Source organism: Hyaena hyaena, unplaced genomic scaffold, assembly GCF_003009895.1.
Source record: "Hyaena hyaena isolate Hyena2069 unplaced genomic scaffold, ASM300989v1 scaffold_4, whole genome shotgun sequence".
Classification (NCBI taxonomy): domain Eukaryota; kingdom Metazoa; phylum Chordata; class Mammalia; order Carnivora; family Hyaenidae; genus Hyaena; species Hyaena hyaena.
Genome location: NW_024080636.1, coordinates 6,079,171 through 6,100,337, shown reverse-complemented (window position 1 = coordinate 6,100,337; position 21,167 = coordinate 6,079,171). Strand labels below are relative to the sequence as shown.

The window sequence follows — 21,167 nt, the reverse complement described above, 5'->3', positions numbered from 1 at the left end:
TATTCAGTAAGCTTTTGATGTCCACAGTTAGAGGACCTGATCCGTGCTGGGCATCTTGGGTAAATTGTGCCTGTTTCATTTCCCCACCCGGCTGTGCCCAAGGCCACACAGCTGCTCACATGGAACTAGGGGCTCTCGTCTGCTGTGAACTCTTCAAGGTCCTCAGAGCCTGGGGAGGGGGTAGTGCCACGGTGTGGCGTTGACTTGTGCCCACTGGGCTGCGTGTGTGGCTCGGGTTGACCCAGGCAGTGGGTGGGACTCAGTGTGCCCGGATCTGATGCAGGTTTGGGGAGTCTGAGGCGCAGAGAAGCCTGAAGGCCAGTCGTGGCCCAGAGTCAGGAGTTGCCGCCTGTGTTCTGACCTGTTGCTGCTGCCTCCCTGTTCAGTTATGGACGCTCAAGACGATGGGTGTGTCTGGCGGCCCCTGGTGCGTTATGGCAGCATCAGGGCCCCTGACGCCACCTCTTGCCTTTACACCCGCAGGTCCCTGGATCTGACTGGTCCTCTGCTCCTGGGGGGTGTCCCCGACCTGCCCGAAGACTTCCCCGTGCACAACCGGCAGTTCGTGGGCTGTATGCGCAACCTGTCTGTGGATGGGAAGAACGTGGACATGGCCGGGTTCATTGCCAACAATGGCACCCGGGCAGGTACAGAAGGACTGCACGGCTGGGCACTAGTGGCCACACAGGGAAGGGTCTCCTCCATATCCTGCGTGGTGACTTCTTAGAGCTGACCGCGCCTGTGTGCACTTGGCGGTGGGCCTCTAGCACGGGGGCCTGGGCTCGCGGATGTGCTGCTCTTGGGGCCTGGGCGTTTGGGGTGCCAGTGACACTGCTGGGCTGGGCAGGACACTCGGTCCTGTGGTCTTGAGCATGTCACCAGATGACCCGATGTCCCTGACACGGACAGTGTGTCCTGTGCCATTCTGGGTCTGACGATCTTATTGCTGCCAGAGGGTCCCAGGCCTGCCTGTCTTCCCTTGGAGCCACTGCTCACTGGGCTGCTTTCCCACCGTGGGGGTTGGTGCTAGGGACAGGGACCGGTCCCCCTGAGGCACCATCCCCTCCTGTCTCCCTCTCTGAGACTATGCCGTGTGCCCTGTGTTTCCAGGCTGCGACGCTCAGAGGAACTTCTGTGATCGGACTTGGTGTCAGAACGGGGGCACGTGCGTGAGCAGGTGGAACACGTATCTGTGCGAGTGCCCCCTGCGGTTCGGTGGGAAGAACTGCGAGCAAGGTAGGGGACGGGCGTCTGTGCCCGCCTGACCTTGGGGCCGTGGACACATCGCTCTGGGGGGATGGGGCTCACACAGGCCCGGTGGGGGCGAGAGGCTGGGGGGGTTGCGGCCGCCTGCCGGACACAAGCATGTGCCCGGAGTTTCTGTTACGGAGGCTGTGGGGCCCGGCCATGGTTGTGCCAGAGTAAACAGATGTCAGCATTGGGTTCATAGGAGCAGGAAACAGATGGCCTGGGGTGTGCGAGGCTGTGGTCCCCCAGAGACAGCCGCCAGCCAGTGTCCCGTGGGGGGATGTTCCTCTGTGTGACAGCCGGAGTCTGGAGGACAGTCTGTCCATGTGTAACACATTGGATGAGGCTGTTGACCCACCTCCATGGTCCCCCCCCAAACATCTGGAGCCCTCAGCCGGCCAGTGGCTTTCCCACCTCTGTGCCCATCACCAGAAAGGGAGAAAGCAGCCTGCGTGCCCTGGCGTCGGAGCACACCCCAGACACAGACGAGGGCTGCTTAGGCTGCAGGGCCGAGATGTTTCTTTGGGAACACATGTGCAGTATTCACCACAGGCTCACACTGTTCCACCAGGAGACCATCCTCCTCACAGCCCCCGCCCCCATCCCCAGGCTCCCCACACAGTGGGTGTCGGGTGGGGCAGGGAGGTTGGGCTCCCAGGGCTCCCAGGACCCTGTCCACTGAGCCCAAGGATTCTGAGGCACCGCACTCTGCCTTCCATCCAGCCTGAAACTGGCCAGGGCTGGGAACCCCAAAGTGTCAGCCTCAGTCCCCAGGAAGGTGGTGCCTGTCCCAGGGGGCGGGGTGGGGGGTGGACTTCTGTAAGCCTCTGGCTCCTGTGCTTAGAGACGTAGAGATGGATGGCTGAGACAAGCCTTAGATTTTGTTTTGTTTTGCCTGTTTATTTTTGAAATAGAATGTGTGCAGGGGAGGGACAGAGAGAGAGACAGAAGAAAGCTGACAGCAGAGCCCAATGTGGGGCTCGAACTCATGAACCCTGAGAGCATGACCTGAGCCAGAGTTGGGCTTTCAGTGGACCTAGCCACCCAGGTGTCCCTGTGACCAGCCTTTGCGTTGCAGTGAAAAAGGCCCAGGAATTTCACCTCCGCTCTTTGTGGGAGCCCTGTCCTGCGCCCCTGCCACTGAAGACAGTTCTCAGAGGCATGTCTGAGCCCTGGGCCCTGCGTTTCTGTGTCCGCAGTCATGCCCCACCCCCAGCGCTTCAGCGGGGAGAGTGTCGTGTCCTGGAGCGACCTGGACATCACCATCTCTGTGCCCTGGTACCTGGGGCTCATGTTCCGGACCAGGAAGGAGGACGGCGTGCTTATGGAGGCCACTGCGGGCGTGGCCTCCAAGCTCCATCTCCAGGTGAGGGAAGACCCACGTCCCACCCGGGCGCTGAGTGGTGCAGCCAGAGCTCCCAGCAGCGTCCCCCTGGAAGCCCAGGGCTCCCTGCGTCCAGGGACCCTCACCCCTGTGCTGCCTCTCTCTGCCCGCACCTGCTGGTGGGTTCCCTGGCGTGAGCACGGGGCTCCCCGAGCACACAGGCAGGGACCCTCGCCCCTGTGCTGCCTCCCTCTGCCCGCACCGGCCCAGTGGGGTCCCTGGCGTGGGGAAGAAAGGAAACACGAGCCTGCTTTCCCAGCCAGCCGCACAATCTCGCCATTCATCCCAGGGACGAGTGCAGGGAATCCAGTGTGCAGCCACGATTCCCCCTGGGGGGATTGATTCCACCAATTTCTATTCTTTCTTTATGCCCGAGATGGGGGCACACAGGACCAGCTGGACCCAGCAGCCTGGCTCCTCAACTGCATAACTCAGCCCAGGCATGTTGTAGACAGCGGCTGTGGCCTCCACGCAGTTCGGATCTAAAGGGGGTGCGGGCAGCACCTGCAGGTGGAGGTGGGGGCCCCAGGACAGGAGATGGGCACCACGTGCGAGTCTGCACCCCGAGCTTGCGCTGTGCCGGTGGTTTCCTCAAAGTCCTCCTGGACGCTGAGTCTCTTCCTGTGTGGGCTCTCTTCACCTTTTTGGAATTTACTCTTTACTGTTTTGTTTCTTTTAAATGTCAGATAAGCAGTGGAGTTCTAAAAACCCTTAAATGCTTATTCATTTTTGAGACAGAGAGACAGAGCACGAGTGGGGGAGGGGCAGAGAGAGAGGGAGACACAGTATCTAAAGCAGCTCCAGGCTCTGAGCTGCCAGCACAGAGCCCGACTCGGGGTTCAAACTCATGAACCTGAGCCGAAGTCAGACACTCACCCGACGGAGCCACCCGGTTGTCCCTTCTAAAACCCTTTAAAATGACTTAAACACACCGTGTTCCTTCGTTTTTGTGGCATAAATAGCTCCCCCTCGCGTCTTCCCAGCTCCATAGAGATTTCATGTGGAGAAACCAGGAAAGTTATTGCTGTTTGTGGAAGTCCCCAGTGATCTTGTCAGGCTGCCTTTGTGCCTCTGGCCTCGTGTCCTGGTGACCGGAAGGAGGGGCTCTCGCCCTCAATGCCAGCCTGCAGTTTTGAGATATTCGAGGGACCAGGAGACCAAGCCGCCTGGGGCACCTCGGTGTGGTCCTGCTCTTTCTCGGCCCCAGATGCCTTCTGTCTGCAGTGACGCGGGTGGGACGGGAGGTTCATGAGCAAACCCTCCACCTCCAAGCCACACGGGGGCTCCCCCTCGACCAGGGGGCCACAACCGGGGATCGTCTCTCCTAGAAAGTCCACTTTATGACCCTTCTCAGAGCTGATCTGCCTCCTGACACAGCAGCGGCTTGTGGGACCCGTTCCTCTCTGCCGCCCGGGGAACGGTCATTCTACCTGGTGAGGAGTGGCCTTAGTTCCCAGACAGGGCAGGCTGTGCTGTGGTCAGAGAAGGTCAGACATGAGATGGACCCCATAGAGTGTCCACTCCAGTCTCTTTTTGCTCAGCAGAGGCCTAGAGACTCTGGGTTCTGAGCCCCATGGTTCCCTTGTCTCCCGGGCTCTGCACTGTCCACAGGACCCCCTCCCATGGCCCCTGTGGCCTGTCCACATGGAAACACTTGCAGATGGCAGGGGCAGCGGGTGGGGACAGAGGCACTGCCCGGCGCCCCCTGTGAGCTGCATGTGGGAGGTCAGCGTGGGCACGACACCGAGGGCTCCCAGTAGACAGGCAGGCCCCAGACTTGCCCACAGATGAGTGAGGACAGGGCCCCGGGGAGGGGGCTGGGGGCTCAGAGCCCCGATGGATGCCTCTCTCTCCTCTACCTGCTCCCCTGCGTCACTCCTCGGTAGCTTTTCCAGCACGGAGGCATACGGGGGTTGCTGAAGACACAGTTTGTGCATCTGATAATTACAGCTGTCATTGTTTCTCCATATTAACCTTGATTTCGTAGGTTTACAGGCAGTCCCAGAAGTGAGGTACAGGCCAAAACTTGGCAAGCATGCTTCTGCCTCGGGATGGTATTTTTCTCCATGGCTGTCTCACTGTCGGAACAAATTAAATTGGCTGTTTTCAATTCAGGTGATGAATTGGAACTTGCAGGTTGTCATTTGGCAGCGGGGTCTTCGTAGGAAAAAAGTATGCTTTCAGGAGGAGTAATGCTGAAAGCCACAGACTCCCATATTGTTTGAGTCATTACGTTCTGGGTAGCTAATCCAAAAATTTAGGGGTTTTTTTGTTTTGTTTTGTTTTTGCCAGGGACTGTGGCCAGCCCGTCCCTGTGGAAGGCTGGGTGGTAAGAGGGGTGGCCTTGTAGGGAATCTTCCAGAAGTTAGTGGCCACCCAGAAGGCCGCTCCAGGACCCAAAGGCCAGTCAGCTGGGCGTTACTGGAATGTTCTGGGTTATTGCCACACGTATGTTTGAATGCAGGCCTCCTGCAGACCCTGTAAGCTCTGGGGGCAGCAGCGTAGGTGTTCCTGGCCTCCATAGCAGCCCAAATGATCTACGTAGTCCTCCTGCAGCCCAAACAATTTGGGTAATTGCTCTCTGGCGCCCTCACTCCACCTGCATTGTCAAGGGGGATAACCTGGCTGTTGTTGAATGCCCCTCTTCAATCTGGCAACAGACCTGAGGTGGTGAGCAGTTACTGTGCCTGTGCCTGGAATTCATTCTATTGCCTTTGTCTGTAGACATGTGTCATCTTTATTGTTGATCCACTGGCCTTAGGGTTTTGTTGGCAAGGAAAGAGCGTAGCCAGGGAAATTAAGCACCTTGACTTAAAACTTCTGTGGACAAATGGAGACAGAGCCTCAAGAGGTAAAAAGTCATCTTCATTCCACTTTCAATTAAGACTAAAACCCAAAATATATTATTGGTTGCATCATCTTTGTAATCATTTAAAAACATTTTCTATTTTCCATTATGATTTCTTCTTTGATCCTGGATTTTCTTGATCAGCAAACAGGTGGTGTGTTCTAGTACATCATTTTGTTGTTGATTCTTGTGTAGTTGTAGGTCAGGGAAGGCAGGCTCTGTGATTTCAGACCTTTAAAATGTGTTGAGAACTGCTTTGCAGCCCAACGTTTCATTGTTTTTTGGTTGGTTTGTTTTTGTGAATGTCCCACCTACACCTTGAAAGAATATGTGTTCTGTGGCTGTGTTCTGTAGTGTTCTATATATGTCAAGTAAGTGAAATTTGTTAATTATAGCTTTTGTCAATTGTAGTGTGACTTTGTATGTCATTAGTAATTTTTTGTCTGCTCAGCTGCTGAGAGAGGTGCGTTTTAAAAGTTTGCAACTGTCATTGTGAATGTCTCTCTTGTTCCTTTTAGTTCTGTCAAGTTTTGTTTTATAGGTTTTGAGGCTGTGTTATTAGGTGCATACAAATTTAGATTTGCTTTATTTTCCTGGACAGGCAACTTTGTCATGAAAATCATTTTATCTCTAGAATTTTTTGTTTGCCTTCACATCTACTTTGTCTCACATTAATAGAGCTACACCAGCTTTCTTTTGGTCAGTGTTTCAGTGTTGTGTCTTTTTCTAGCCTTTTACTTTCATCGTTTCTGAATCCTTATATTTTAACCTATTACTTGAAGCAGTCTTTAAATATGAGTGTCTTAGGTTAGTTGCAGTGCTATTTTCTCATTTCCTTACACGTCTTTCAGCATGGTAGCTTAAATCTTGTCTCCCGAAATGTAATATTTATCTACAGAAATAAGTCTAACGGTCACTTGAATCTGTCTCCTTGAAGGTTCTGTGATTCCCATTGTCCTCAAGTCTGTGTCTAATGATTCTATTTTATAAATTCCCCCCAGGGCAGGGGGTGGGGTGGTCTGTTTCCATCCATTCTTATTTGTGTCTCTTGGTTTTCGTGCACACTGTCTTATCTCCTCAGGTATGTGGTTATTTTTGATTGAGGGCTGAACATCACATTGAAAACGCAGAGGGAATTTGAAGCCAGAATGGTGGTGTTGCTGTCCCTCATGTTTGCTTCCGACGGGCACCCCCACATACCCTAGATGGGCTCCGAGTCCCAGTTTCTGTCGTCCTAGCCCCGGGAGCCTGGAAAGCATTGGCCAGGTTTCAGGCTCAGCTGTGTCTTCCAGAACCAGCTAGCAACCATCAGCAGAAGGAAACCCTAAGCTCATTTCTGCAGATTTCTATTTCCTACCTGGTTGTGGCTCTGTAACCCAGCCTTGAGTCACTCAGTATTTCATCTTGTGTTTCTAGGTATTCTCAGGAAGCGGGTTGGTCTATTAGGGGAAACAAGATCTTGGCATTACCCTGGCCATGTTTTCTTAAAACAGGAACGTCTTGGGCCAGTTACTTTGCCTATGGGTTTTTTTGTGGGGTTTTTTTTGTTTATCTATATAAATGTGGTGGCTTGAATCTTGTCTCATAAAGTGGAACATCTGCCCCCACAAATAAGAGCGCAGTAATCATCTGAGTCTGCGGTTGTTCCAGTAATTAAGCCCAGCGTGCTTTATCTTACCTGCCCTCTGTCCATATTTGACACTTTTCGCCATGGAAGAAGGCATAGAGTTCTGAAGAGTGTTACAGACAACAAGAAATTACACTTGGCCTAATTTTTAGGTCTGTCTTTGGCCCAGTGCCCTGTAGTAAGTCTGTTTGCCCGCCTTTGTTAAGCGACTGCGCAGCACTTTTGCTGTCATCACGCCAGCTGGTAGGCCTGGCTCTCCCCACCCTGCAGATCCGAGACAACCGCGTCCAGTTCGAGGTGTCCCACGGCCCTTCCGACATGGCATCCGTGAGGTTGTCCAGGTCACGTGTGACTGATGGAGAATGGCACCACCTGTTGATAGAACTGAAGAGCGCCAAGGAAGGCAAGGACATCAAATACCTGGCAGTCATGACCTTGGACTATGGGATGGACCAGGTGAGTTGGCACCTGTATCCTCTTTGGGACACCACTGGGTCTGCAGGAGAACAGAGTGACCCCTCTGTGTACCAGGACTTGCCGGAGCCCTAGAGGACTTGGGGACACACATTCTGGGCCCCCCTGAGTTTGGATCTCACATTCTGTCTTGTGCTGTGGTCACCAGTGTCAGTACCTCCTCCCCCTTCTGGACGGGGACTCAGGAACTGGACTTCAACCATCTATTACCCCATCGTGGTGCTGCTAGTACCTTCAGCAGTGGTTACTTTTAGCAGAGCTGTCCTGAGTAATGACTGTGGCTTGGTGCTGTGCTTCTGGGGTAGAAAGATCCATAAAACACGGGTCCTTGCCCTCAGAGTGGGTGGCATGTGAAGGTGGGTGAGCAGATGAGCCTGGGTTCTAGAGGGGACCAAGAGACCTGCATCCCGCATGGGCAGCCGGCATCCTGAGCATGCTTGATGAACCACACTAGATTTCCACTGTTCGTGGCTGGTAACAAGAGGCATATTCTCTGGGAAGTCCACCCACTTTAGGGACTACTTGTGAATTTTGTGTCCTTGAAGCCCAGGCTCATTTCACACCTGGTTCTGAGGATAAATAGCTCTCCTGTTCCACGTGCAGCCTTCCAGGGCCTGAGGGTCCAGCAGAGATGTTCTTACATCCCCACCACAGTGGATGTACTTTTCATTTGCTGCCGTCTTCTAGTTCACCAGCATTTTCTTGCAGTGGCTCATCAGTGGTGCCCGTTACAGAGGTGGGAGGGTTGTCCACATTCCCCCAGCTGACCATCTTGGCTGGGCCGGGGTGGGGATGTGTATCCTGTGTGACCCAGTCCCCATTCCTGCCTATCACACACAGACAGCTGCGTTCTCTTCTGAGAAGGCTGAGCCAAACTCACCCCTCTGTTTGGGGGCCCACGTGTCCTCAGGCCGTGGGGAGTTTGCCAGAGCGCCCATGTATTTGAGCATGTTCTTCCTGGAAGATGTTTCAGGAATGGTGGACGTAGCCCCTCTTCTCCCTGCACAGGACACGGTGCAGATTGGGAACCAGCTTCCGGGGTTGAAGATGAGAAGCATTGTCGTGGGCGGTGTGTCTGAGGATAAGGTCTCTGTGCAGCGCGGTTTCCGGGGCTGCATTCAGGTACGGCAGAGCCATGGCGCCAGCACCTCCCCTCCCCCCAGTGGCCGGCACAGGGCTGCCTGCACCACAGTCCGGGCCTTTGGTTCACCTGCTGCTTCTCAGTAAATGAGTCATTTTTCTAACAGCCAACCCAAGCTTAACAGATCCTGCTTCTAATTTAGACCCTTCCTCCCCAGGGTCCCCTCCAGTCTTTCCCCGTCATCCCTGTCACTGCATCTCAGTCAGCCTCTGCAGCTTTGCCTTCATGTCCTGTGTGGCACGTGCCCCCTGCTGCCTCCCCCGACCCCCCCCCCCCACCCACCTGAATGGGACCCATGGTCATGGCCCAGAGCAGTGTCCTAGTAGCAGCCAGAGTGAGCTGTCGAGTCCCTTCACTCATGTGCTCCTAGCCTCCCACTGCAGGGAAATAAACTCCTGACCTGCCTCCTCTCCCCCTCCACTGCCCCCACCCTCCCCGGTGACCGTCAGTGTAGTCCCTGAACCCCTCCCACTGCACCGTCCTCCAGCGTGGAACTTGCCTTGTGAGGACCCACCGCAGTGTTGTGCGGGCGGCCCCTCTACCAGCCAATTGCCCCCTGCCCCCATGAGCCATGTTGCCCACCTTCATCCGCGGCCAGGCTCTCTCAACACCTGTACGTACTTTCCCTTCATGACACCAGCCATGGAATTGTCGGAATGCAGACTCAAGTCTGTCTTCGTGTCCAGGCAGCTGGTCTCCCTGCCTGGCACACATGCAGTTCCCAGCTCTGTGCATAAATGAAGTGTTTCTTTTTGAGGAGCAAGAGCATTCTGGGGGTCCCCTCTCAGCCCCTGGTTGCTTTGTGGGGTTTCTCCAACCCCAAGATACTGGGCTGAGTCTGGCTACCCCTTTTTACCTCAGGGGGTGAGAATGGGGGAGACGTCCACCAACATCGCCACGCTCAACATGAACGATGCCCTCAAGGTCAGGGTGAAGGATGGCTGTGACATGGAGGACCCATGTTCGTCCAGCCCCTGCCCTCCCCATAGCCTCTGCCGTGATGCCTGGGACGCCTACTCCTGCATCTGTGACAAAGGTGGGAGCTGGCACCCACACCCCCTCTGCCCTGCAGCCCATCTGCAGAGGTTGGTGCCTTGGTGTTCAAAATACATGGAGGAGAGCTAACTTGGAGCACCCCCATTCCTCTGCGGGGGCCAGAGCCTCATCACTAAGGAGTGGGCCCTCGCTTTCTTGTTTGTTTGCTTTTATTTTTATTTATTTAAAATGTTTATGTTTGAGAGAGAGAGAGACTGCGAGTAAGGGCAGAGAGAGAGGTTAGACACAGAATCCAAAGCAGGCTCTGGGCTCCAAGCTGTTAGCACAGAGCCCGATGCGGGACTCGAGCCCATAACCTATAAGATGACAACCTGAGCAGAAGTCAGATGCTCAACTGACTGAGCCTCCCAGGCACCCCCTTTTGATTTTTTAAGTTTTTTTTGGGGGGAGGGGGAGTTGTTTTTTTGAGAGAGAGAGAGAGAGCGAGCGAGAGCGAGCAGGGGAGGGGCATAAAGAGGGAGAGAGAATCCCAAGCAGGCTCTGCACTGTCAGCACAGAGCCCAGTGTGGGGCTTGAACTCCTGAACCATGAGATCATGACCTGAGCCGAAGTCAGATGGTTAACCGACTGAGCCACCCAGGCGCCCCTGGGCCTTTTCCTCTTACTTAAAGTTCGTCCTCACCTGGGTAACAGGGGACCCTCCAGGCTCTATCCTCAGGGCGCATGATGGTGGTGGAGAGAATTCGTGAACAACCCCCACTGTGGATGATCACGCTCTCCGCAGTCACCCTGAATGTTGAGGTGTTACAGTCCTGCTCCGCTTATCTCCGTCCCCCGTGTGTCCTGGGAAGGCTGGGCCTCCCTACTCCATGCCTTCTTCCTCCTTGGTGGCCTGGGAGGCCCATTCCTCAGCCTTTCCAAGTTGACCCCTAAATGTATATTTCCTGGGACTCCCAGCTTCCCCCCACCTTCCATCGGGGGAGTAGCCTGAAGAGCTGGGGAAGCCGCAGTCACTTGTGACGTCTTCACCTGCCGGCTGGGGCTCCTGAGGGCAACCCCGCGAAGCCGTGGGCAGATGCTGGCCGGGGGGTAATGCTGGCCTGTCCCCACAGGGTATTTTGGAAGGAAGTGCGTGGACGTGTGCTACCTGAATCCCTGCGAGCATGTCTCAGCCTGTGTGCACAGCCCCAGCTCCCCGCGGGGTTACGTGTGTGAATGCGGGCCCAGTCACTATGGGCAGTACTGCGAGAACAAGTAAGATGGCCCCCTGTCCATGTCCAGCCGTGCACGAAGCAGGCGGGCGCTGAGGGGCGGGGGGCCTGGCCTGCAAGCCAGAACACAGCGTGGCTTTGTGTAGGCCACGGAGGCCTGGCAGAAATGTGGCAAGGTGGAGTGTGGGTCTCAGAGGGCCCCAGCGGCTGTGTGGAGTGGGATGGGAGCAGGTGAGAGCTAGAGGCAGGGAGGCCAGGAGGCTGATTGTGTCCCCAGGGGCTGGCATTGGAGGCGCAGAGGGCTGTGGAGGTGGGAGGGAGAAGGTCCTAGAAGTCCTGGGACATCCAGACTGTTAAGTGCAGATCCATGAACATCTAACTAGAGCCTCTGGCTTGGCAGTTCATCTGTGGTTATTTTTATGTTCCTGCTGTGTACACAGTCAGTACTAAATAATTGTTGCCAGATGAGCGAGGGAGTATGAGAGGCTCACTGCCAGGTGGGGGGATGGGATGCCATTAGCGGAGACCACGAACACAGGGCAGAACCAGAAGGACATTGGGTTGGGGGGAACGTCCCACAGGTGATGCTCAGGTGAGTGGTCAGGTTAGGAGCAGAGGAAGGGTGACCGTGACATGTAGCGGTCAGAGCGTGGGGCCACATGCGTCTGGCCTGCTGGGCTCCCAGGACAGGACTGAGACCGTGTCGTGACTCTGAATGCCCCGGGCCTGGCCCGTAGCTACATGGAGCTGACCACGGTTCACATCATATCCATGGAAAGGCAGCTCTGAGCTTCTATGGGGACATTTGCTCAGGGCACCTAGGAAAGCACGGATGCCCCAGAATGCCTTCCTCAGGATCTGTGTAATGAATACCTTTTGCCAGTAGACACCCCGGATCCTGCGAGGTGGCCCAGGGTAGCCAGGCCTAGTCTGCTCTGCTGGGGCTCAGGTTGAGGAAGGCTGGCCCAGCGGTGTGGTCACTCGTCATTGAGCCCCCCGTGAGCCAGGCGTCCTGGGTGGGCACAGAGGAGTGCCATCCCCATGGCATGGAATGTGTCGAGGTCACGCCGATGGGACTGAGACCCAGTGTGGGTTGCTCACCTGTTCTTCTGGCTAGAAGGAAAGATAGTGAGCAAACAAACTATTTTAGAAATAAGATTAGTAGGTAGGAGTCCTCCAGACAAGGGGCCCCTGGAGTCTGGAATCCTAAAGGGTCATGGGAGAGAGAGGTTGGGGGCCAGCAGGGGGTAAACGGAGGCCCCTGCAGGGGGAGGGCGGGCCCAGGAGCAGGCGAGCTGAGACTCCCAGCCTCCGCCAGTCCTCCTCTGGCTCCAGGTACGGTTCTGCACACCTTCCCTGTGCTGTGCTATTTTCCCACCAGGATCGACCTCCCGTGCCCCAAAGGCTGGTGGGGGAATCCCGTGTGCGGCCCTTGCCACTGTGCCGTTGGCAAGGGCTTCGATCCTGACTGCAACAAGACCAATGGCCAGTGTCAGTGCAAGGTGAGAGGCCCAGCCTGTGGACAGGTGGTGGCTGTGTCCCCTCCGCCACCTGGGGTAGCCAGCCCCTCGGGATGGGTGAGTGCGCACACGCGTACACACATGTGCATACACACATGTGCACGCTTATGTGTGGACACGTACACATGTGCACGCACACACATCCACCCGGACACACATACACCTGCACACGGGCACATGCGCGTGATCTGCGCGTGTGAGCTCAGGTCCTGAGCCTGGAGAAGTCGCAGCTCACCAGTGTCCCAAGCACACCTGGGCTGCTCTTCATCCATCCGCTGGTTTGGCCTGTGGGAACCCGAGTCCTCGGCCCAACGTGGCATAGGTAAAAGAAATGAGTCTGAGGTGGCTCACCTCAGCGCCAGCTGCCGTTCTCCCTCTGTGCCATTCTCCCAGTCTCTCCCCAACTTCCTCTCCCTGATGGATGCAAGTTTTAAGCCACGAGAAGCTTTGCCCGTCCCCACCCGGGCCATCGGTCATCCTCGTGTGTGGCACGGAGCCACCTCCTTGTGGTGCCAGACTGCCGCAGGACTCTCAGCCAGCCCATAGGATGCTGCCCCCTGGGCATCCTGCAAAATGCCATGCATCTTCAGAACCGCTGTGGAGCTGCTGGTCACTTGAAACCCAGAGAGAGATCTGCCCCCCCCGATGAGGGACACACCTGCCAGGGTGGGAAGTGGCCGTCACGTTACCCCCGTGTTCCCGGCCGTTTAGTGTCAGTAATGTCCCCCATGTGCCACGGTGCTTCTGAAAACGGAAGGCCATCTCCTGAAACACTTAAATCTGCTCTGGCCAGAGCAGGTCAGGACCAGGCCAACCACATGGAGCCAGACCGGTTGGGGCATACGTGGGAGGAAGGTGGGGAGCACGGTGGGGAGTGGATTTGGGGAAAATGCACCTAGGATTATTTGTTCCCAATCGGAAATCCTAGAAGATGCGCACAATGGTATCTAAAAGACGACAATGATACCCATCTCCCCTCCCGGGGCAACTGCTCACATTCTAGGGCCTCCTTCTAGGCACTAAAACCCACACAGTGGGGATGGCTTCATGCTCCCCCCCGACACAGGAGCCTGAACATAGGCCGTGGCTCTGCCCAAGTCACAGCCCCTTCCCAGGACACTTTAGCGGGGGACACTTGAGTGACCTGGCAAGGACGGTGTGTCCAGGATGGGTGCAAACCTGGCACTTGCGATCTGAAGCCCATGCTCTTGACCGTCACCTTGACCTGCCGGGTGGTGGACATTCAGGTGGCTTCTGGTTTCTCACAGTTGAAAGAAAGATGCCGTAAGGGCCATCCTTGTCTGTAAATTTCCATTTGAACCCAGTATTTTTTAGGACAGATATGCAGGCTTCCCACGGCAAGTCTTGGCTGAGAAGTTAGAAGGGTGCTTTCCTGGAAAATGCACCTGCCCCATCTGGCTTGGCGGGCGCCTGAGAAGCCCCCCGCGGGGGGATGTGGGTGGAGGACAGTGGGGAGAGGAGCGATGCTGTAAAGGTGATGCGCTTTGGAAGAATCTGAGGGTGTAGAGCCCCCGCTGGTGTGTGGAGTCCCACGTGCTGCTTCTGGCTTTTGCAGGAGAATTACTACAGGCCCCCGGATCAGGACGCCTGCCTGCCCTGTGACTGCTTCCCGCACGGCTCCCACAGCCGCGCCTGTGACATGGACACTGGGCAGTGTGTCTGCAAGTCTGGCGTCATCGGCCGTCAGTGTAACCGCTGTGACAACCCTTTTGCTGAGGTCACCATGCTTGGCTGTGAAGGTCCGAGCTGCCCCTTGAGCCCCTCGGGCCACATCACGGGGATGGGCTGCTGGGTGTGTGCGCACCCACGTCCCCTTGTGCACTGCGTGCCCCCGTGGGCACCACACGCTCCTGGGGCTTGGGGAGAGGTCAGCAGCCTCCTAATCTGTCTGTTTCCATGGGGCCTTCTATTGACCTGGCCCCGGCGGTGGGCATGGATCAGAGCCAGGGTCACCCCCTCCCACGTTCTCACACCAATGGGGGTGTTGCAGGGGTCCAGTTCTTGATGCAGGTGGAGCATGTGGGGAGCCCTACACCTTCACGGGCACAGCCAGCCCCCGCTGAGCAGCCCTCTTTTCCCCCTGTACCCCAGTGATCTACAACGGATGTCCCAGAGCATTTGAGGCCGGCATCTGGTGGCCACAGACCAAATTCGGGCAGCCGGCTGCAGTACCATGCCCCAAGGGATCCATGGGTAAGTGCCGTGGCCCGTGGCATTTGTTCCAGGCGGGAAATTGGTCAAGGCGTGTGGCTTGTGGGAGGCGTGGCCAAAGCATAGGAACTCGGGATTTTTTGTGTTGATGAAACTTTGTTTCCTTAACCATCAGTGACAAAAAAGCTGTTAATGCAAACATGAAGAGCACAGTGGCCAGGATCGGACAGGCTGCTTCATTGTTCCCAGCACTGGGTTCTCTGTGATACGGGGTGGGAGCCACATTCGCGCCCCGAGGAGTGTCGGGAGATCCAGTGAGACCACACGCTGGAGTCAGATTTGCGGCAGGCATGAGGCACATGGACACTTCGTCATTTAGCAAATGATAGATCTGATTTCTCTTCTCATGGACTTGCTCACGTGTTTGCTTGTAATCACTGGGCAGCCCATGTGGCCCCTGGTGTGAGGGGAGAGAGCTAGAGTGGGCTTTGTGGCCATGGCGCCTGCCTGGCCCCAGGGCAGCCCAGGGGTGTGCATCACACCTGGAGTTCACATCTCCAGTGAACACATGGGGTTAACATGCATTCAGATAAACAAGCATAATTAACAGTTGGAATTTTAGGGTGTCCTCTCTGTTCCCCATTTCCTAGGGAACGCAGTCCGGCACTGCAGCGGGGAGAAGGGCTGGCTGCCCCCGGACCTCTTCAACTGCACCACCATCTCCTTCATGGAGCTCAAAGCTCTGGTAGGCCCGGGCCGTGGGGGCGTGTGTGCAGACAGGGTACAGTAGGGCGCGGGCGCGAGGCCACCCTATTGGCAGGGGGCTGGGCGAGGCTTGGGAACATCGGCACCCACGTCTGTTCGGGGCACCCATGGTGGAGCGCGGCTGCTCTCCCTGTCGGGATCCGCCCTCCGCCTGGATCTGGAAACGCAGAGTCCCCATGTTCCGGTCCTCTGCCCCTGATCTCACCCATTTGTCCCGTCTTTCTCTGGGCTTCTTCCCTTGGTGGCCTCTTTTTGGCCTGACAGCCCCTCCTCTGTGATTCTGTAGCTCACAGCCAGACTTCATCTTTGGTTTTTGGATTTTTAAAGTCCTCGTGTGACAAGGACATTTCTACCAGAAAGTAACAGATTTCTGAGTAACTGTACCAGCTGTGCAAATGCCGCGTGTGCTCCTTCTTTCCAGAATGAGAAGCTGAGTCGTAATGAGACGCGGATGGACAGCGACCGGTCCCTGCGGCTGGCCAAGGCGCTGCGCAATGCCACCCAGCACACAGGGGCGCTCTTTGGCAGCGACGTGCGGACGGCCTCCCAGCTGCTGGGCCGTGTCCTGCTGCATGAGAGTGGCCAGCAGGGCTTTGAGCTGGCAGCCACGCGGGACGCCCACTTCCACGAGGTGAGGGCGTGGGACGGGTAGCTCTCGGGGAGGCCCCGCCGGCTGAGGACACGCTGTGGGCGCAGGGGGCTTGGCAGGGTCTGCGCTCAGCATTCAAGGTGGCTGTACCCAGCACCCTTAAGGCAAAAGTTGACTCTGCACCGTAGCTGCCACCAGGGCCAGTGAGGTTGATGGTAGGTGTTAGGGGCATTTAGGCGAGGGCACGGGCAGGTCACGATCTCAGTGGTGGAAGACAGTCGTGGCCACTGACATCTGACTGCTCAGTACCAGCATCCTGTGTGGTTTATGTGAATCAGCCCCTCACTCTCACACATTCTGTGGTATAGCGTGGTTACTGCTTCATTTTACAAGTAAGGAAATGAGGCAGAGAGCACCAGGGACACACAAGTTGTGAGGGGGCTCCAGAGTCTGCATTCCCACCTCGAGGGCCTACTTTCAGAGGATGCCTCCTACAAAGAGCGTCCTGTTTTGTGTTTAAGTAACTGGCCCCTAAGAAATGTCTGTTTGGAATGGTTAGTGAGGAGACGCTCATTCATCCTGATGTTTATAAATTGCGGGGCAGTGAGCAGTGTCACCTGTGCTTCCCTTGGACTCCTCTCTGGACCTCCCTGTCCTCACAGAGGCCCCAGGGCTCCTCCCCATCCTCACAGAGACCCCAGGGGACCCTCCCTGTCCTCACAGAGACCCCAGGGGACCCTCCCCGTCCTCACAGAGACCCCAGGGGACCCTCCCCGTCCTCACAGAGACCCCAGGGCTCCTCCCCGTCGTCACAGAGACCCCCATGGTGCCCTCTTATCCACGCAGAGCCCCTCCCCCCAGGGAACCTCTCCATCCACAGCAAGGCAGGGTCCCCTTGATTGCATTTCAGTCCAAGTCTGAGTTTAGGCCAGTGGAGTTTGTTTCTATTTCTGCTTCTTTGTAAACAGAAGCTCCTCTCCTGGGTTTCATTCTGGGGCCCCTGTCGATAGCTCAGTTCATATAAACCCTGAGACGTGGGGATGGGGGGTCGGGAGTGTCACCGCAGGGTCACCCACACTGTGTCCTTGGGCTGCACCGTTGTCAGCAGAGGGGCGGTGAGGGTAGGTGGGATTCTGATGCAGCTGAATTCTCCACGTGCTTTGGCTCCTCCACGCTGTGGAAGGTACATGGGGACGTCCTCAGCAGGGCTTCTTCGTGACACATGGCCCCTGCCTCTGACCTGGAAGACAGGGACGATGTCTCCCTGTCCCTGAGCCTGGGCTGGCCTGGTCTTGGCGAGCTGGAGGCTTTCCCGAGCCCGGCATGCGCTCGGCCCTGCTCACCAGCTGAGTGTCGTCTTGTGTGTCTGAGCAGGACGTGGTCCAGGCAGGCAGTGCCCTCCTGGCCCCGGATACCCAGGCCGCGTGGGAGCAGATCCAGCGGAGCGAGGCGGGTGCCGTGCAGCTGCTGAAGCGCTTCGAGGCCTACTTCGGCAACGTGGCGCGGAACGTGCGCAGGACCTACCTGAGACCCTTCGTCATCGTCACTGCCAACATGAGTAAGGGCCGCCAGCTGCTGGGGTGTGCGCTGTGCTCCGGGCGGGGGGGGGGCCCTGCTGGGCTGTCGTCTTTAGGAAAGGGTCACCCACTGTTTCCTTCTCTACAGAAAGGGAGACAGGACCCTCCTTGTCCCGTTTGTGTGAACCTGGGAGATGCACACGCCCGGAGAATCTGGGGCCAGCTCAGGGGAAACACTGCAGGCTGAGCCCTGGGGCTCCACAGGCCTTCCAGAACTTGGGTGTGAGGCTGTTTAGGGAAGTGGGCGAGGGGTCCAGCTGCAGACCCAGCGCTCCGGGCTCACTCGGGCAGGGGCAGGGGAACATAGATCCAGGGAAGGATGAGGGGCAGGCGGTACGGGAACATCTGCCCTTCCCGAGTTGGGGGCTGAAGGTCCACAGAGCAGATACCTTGTGAACCAAGTCACCCCCAGCTCCCAGGATGTGCTATTCTGAGGTCCAAGGGTTTACATGGTCGGGTTCCTTCATGGGGAGCAAGGCCCCCCCCACATCCACCCAGACAGAGCTCGCAAAAACCCTGGGGGATGGCACCCTCCCTACTGGCGGAGGGTCTTTGTCTCCTCTTGCAAATGCTTATTAGGCACCAGGGATTGCTTTACGCATATCCATCACAGGAAGTCATCACCTGACTGAGCCTTACCCCAGAAGTGGCCTCACATGTGCCTAGAAGACGTTCAGGCACTCTGACACCCTGGGGACTTCTGAACCACTGATTTGGCCTGCCCTGTGCTGTGGTGGGGGCGGGCTCAGGACCCCGCCAGCACTGAGGGCATGGAAGAAGGGTGAATGTCCTGGGCATTCTTGGGTCTGCCCTGGAGGAGGGTCAGGAGCGGGCCTCCAGGCGGGATGAGACTTGGACACAGGGTGGGAGCCCAGCCCTTGCTCATGTGGGTGGCTTGAGGTCCCCCTTCATAGTGGGGGGAGGTGTTGAACCAGACAGCTCAGTGAAATGACTTTGGGAATTGCCCTGGGTCTCCTGGGGGTAACTGTTGGTGTCTTAGTCACCAGGCCCCTCAGAGCAGTGAGGTCAGCCCCGACAGAGGTGCCCCAACAGCCTCAGGCTTGTCAGTGTCCAAGAACAAACAGGAATCCATAGTCTTTGGGTCCTTCTGGCACCTGCTGGGGTCCTGTCTCTGCCAGACAGGGAGAGAATTACTGTTGCGTCCATAGCAGTCTGTCCCTGTAGTCTGTAAGGCACAGTAGCTGCAGGGCTGACACGCGTGGGCCGGGGCCAGAAGGTGACTCTGCTCAGTGCCCCGCCTCCGCACCTCACTCCTCCTGAGACCCTAGCCAGATGGTCCCCAATGCCCTGTGATTTGTCACTTCACGTGTAGCCCTCATGGTGTGTGACTCTTGGTGGGCCTGAAGAACATGGAAAAGTACAAGTGGATTCTCTTGGAAAGATCATTGGTCAGGGCAGCGGCTCCACGGTCTGGAAACGGTGACTGTGGAGGGAGCTGTCGGTGGGAGGGGTTGGGGATGGATGATGCGGGTGGCCTGTCCCCACAGTTCTTGCCGTGGATGTCTTTGACACATTCAACTTCACGGGAGCCAGGGTGCCACGCTTTGAGGACATTCGTGACGAGTTCCCGAAGGAGTTGGAGTCCTCTGTGTTCTTCTCGGCGGACTTCTTCAGGCCACCCGACAGGAAAGGTAGAGCCCTGTAGATGCCACAGCTGCCCTTGAGGGTCCCCCATTCAGGAGGTGGGGGGCTCCTCCGAAGGTCCTGCTACAAGAAGCAAAACAGGTCTCATTAGTAGAGCATGTTGTGTGGGTGCGTCAAAGCCTACCCTGAAGTCGGAGAGCCAGCCGTAGGGCAATGGCTGGTGTCAGACCCAAGTGGCCGTGGGGGGTCATGTCTTACAGATGCTTGGCTAATTCATAATGGGGTACACGAGAGAGTGCTTAGGTTGTGTATGAGCTAGTCTACCCTGGCGTGCAGGGAAAAGCTGTCTGTAAGATTTTAGAATCCACCCAAAACACAAGCCCCTCCAAACACAAGCCAATTCTTCAGTCCTGGGTTAGGGTTATACTACCAAAGAGTAATGTTAATTAAACATTTGGAATTTTTTTTAAGTATTTTTCACCGAGGCACTCCAGATAAGTCTCAAAATACAGGGGCTTGTAACATTTTGTAAGGAAGAATTTAAAATCTGAAATGTTTTTAGTAAATTAGTTTTGCCAGTTCTGTGGTATTATTATTAAAGTGCTAACTTTTCTTATTCAATTTTTTAAATGCTTACTTGTTTTTGAGAGAGAGAGAGAGCGAGCATGAGTGGGGGAGGGGCAGAGAGAGAGGGAGACACAGCATCTGAAGCAGCTCCAGGCTCTGAGCTGTCAGCACAGAGCCTGATGTGGGACTCGAACCCACGAACCGTGAGATGATGACCTGAGCCAAAGTCGGACGCTCCACTGCCGAGCCACCCAGGTCCTTTGATGTAGGGTCCACCTTGACACTGACCCCATCTTTTAAATAATTTGGGACCCATTTGGGTCTCCAGCTCTCATCAGTGTCCTCAGAAGTGATGTACATGTGCACCTACAAACGTGGCTTCCTTGACCTAAAGAGCAGGCTCTTTTTCTGACATTGTCAGTGGTTCTGCTTCTGAACTGACCCCCGGGTCATCCTGTCACTGGGACGGAGTCCTGTGGCATCAGGAAAGGACATGCAAGAGCCTAATTGGCTTTCAAAGATCCCATGAGAGAAACTTCTGGTACCTGCTGCCCTTGGGACAGCTGCTGGCTGACGTTCAGGGCCCCTCTGCCCCATACGTGGTGTTTTATTCAACTTGTCGGTTAGCTACACCATCACCACCACGTAGTAAATCCCGACAGTTGTTTTGTTGATGGGAAGACCCGGCCCCCGGGCTCCTGTGACCTCCCTCGCCCTCCAGGTTCTGAGAGCACCTGACTCACCACGTGGCAGGGAAGCAGAGGAAAAGTATCCTAAGCTCGTAGCCAAAAATGATGGCGAGATGCGGTTGGAGAGCTTACAGGAAGTGGAGGGGGTGCCCAGCGCCCAGACCCCTTGGCGCCCCACTGTCTGCTTTTGTCCCTCCTGGAGGACCCGCTTGTCCTTCTCACCTAGGGTTTGGCTCCAAGGCCTGGCCTCTGCCAGCCTTTCACCCGCCGCCTCAGGCATTGCCCGGCTGGCCCAGACCCTGACCTTCCCACCTTGGCCCCAATCTTTCTTTGCCCGGACTGTCCCCTAGACAGGCTTTCGTCCCAGCTCTGGACACTGGGCCCCTTCTGTCCCCGTGCCATGGCATACCCTTGGCCCAGATGCCTTGCCCGAGGGGAGCCTCTGGGACCCACCTGCCAGCTGATGGGTTAGTCAGAGATGCAGTGAGCCCAGTCCAGACCTGACGCTTCGGAGCCAGCCCGTCACAGAGGCCCCAGCGAACAGTGGGAAGGGCCGGGGCACTCCCTAGAGGCCACCATGACCCGGGACGCTGTCCAGAGCACCCACTGCGGCCTCTAGCGTGATGCAATACTCCATGGAGGTGGCTGCCCTCCTGGAGGAGGAGGACGGAGCCCTGGCGAGCCTCTGCCGGCAGCCAGACTGTCTCCTACTTCTAGAAGCAACTGGATGAGGCGGCAGGCAGGACCAGAGGGA

General features: G+C 56.5%; 1 protein-coding gene across 1 annotated transcript in view; it reads left to right on the top strand.

The window, feature by feature from the left end:
- The window catches only part of CELSR1 (cadherin EGF LAG seven-pass G-type receptor 1), a 134,352-nt gene that overhangs the window by 94,685 nt on the left and 18,500 nt on the right, over positions 1-21,167 (top strand). The window contains exons 7-20 of the mRNA XM_039237380.1: positions 484-647; positions 1,111-1,236; positions 2,448-2,614; positions 7,378-7,563; positions 8,590-8,703; positions 9,584-9,758; positions 10,831-10,972; positions 12,311-12,431; positions 14,026-14,209; positions 14,562-14,663; positions 15,272-15,366; positions 15,808-16,017; positions 17,350-17,533; positions 19,061-19,204. Of these exons, the coding sequence (XP_039093311.1) occupies positions 484-647; positions 1,111-1,236; positions 2,448-2,614; positions 7,378-7,563; positions 8,590-8,703; positions 9,584-9,758; positions 10,831-10,972; positions 12,311-12,431; positions 14,026-14,209; positions 14,562-14,663; positions 15,272-15,366; positions 15,808-16,017; positions 17,350-17,533; positions 19,061-19,204 (2,114 nt within the window). The remainder of the gene's footprint in view (positions 1-483; positions 648-1,110; positions 1,237-2,447; positions 2,615-7,377; positions 7,564-8,589; positions 8,704-9,583; positions 9,759-10,830; positions 10,973-12,310; positions 12,432-14,025; positions 14,210-14,561; positions 14,664-15,271; positions 15,367-15,807; positions 16,018-17,349; positions 17,534-19,060; positions 19,205-21,167) is intronic.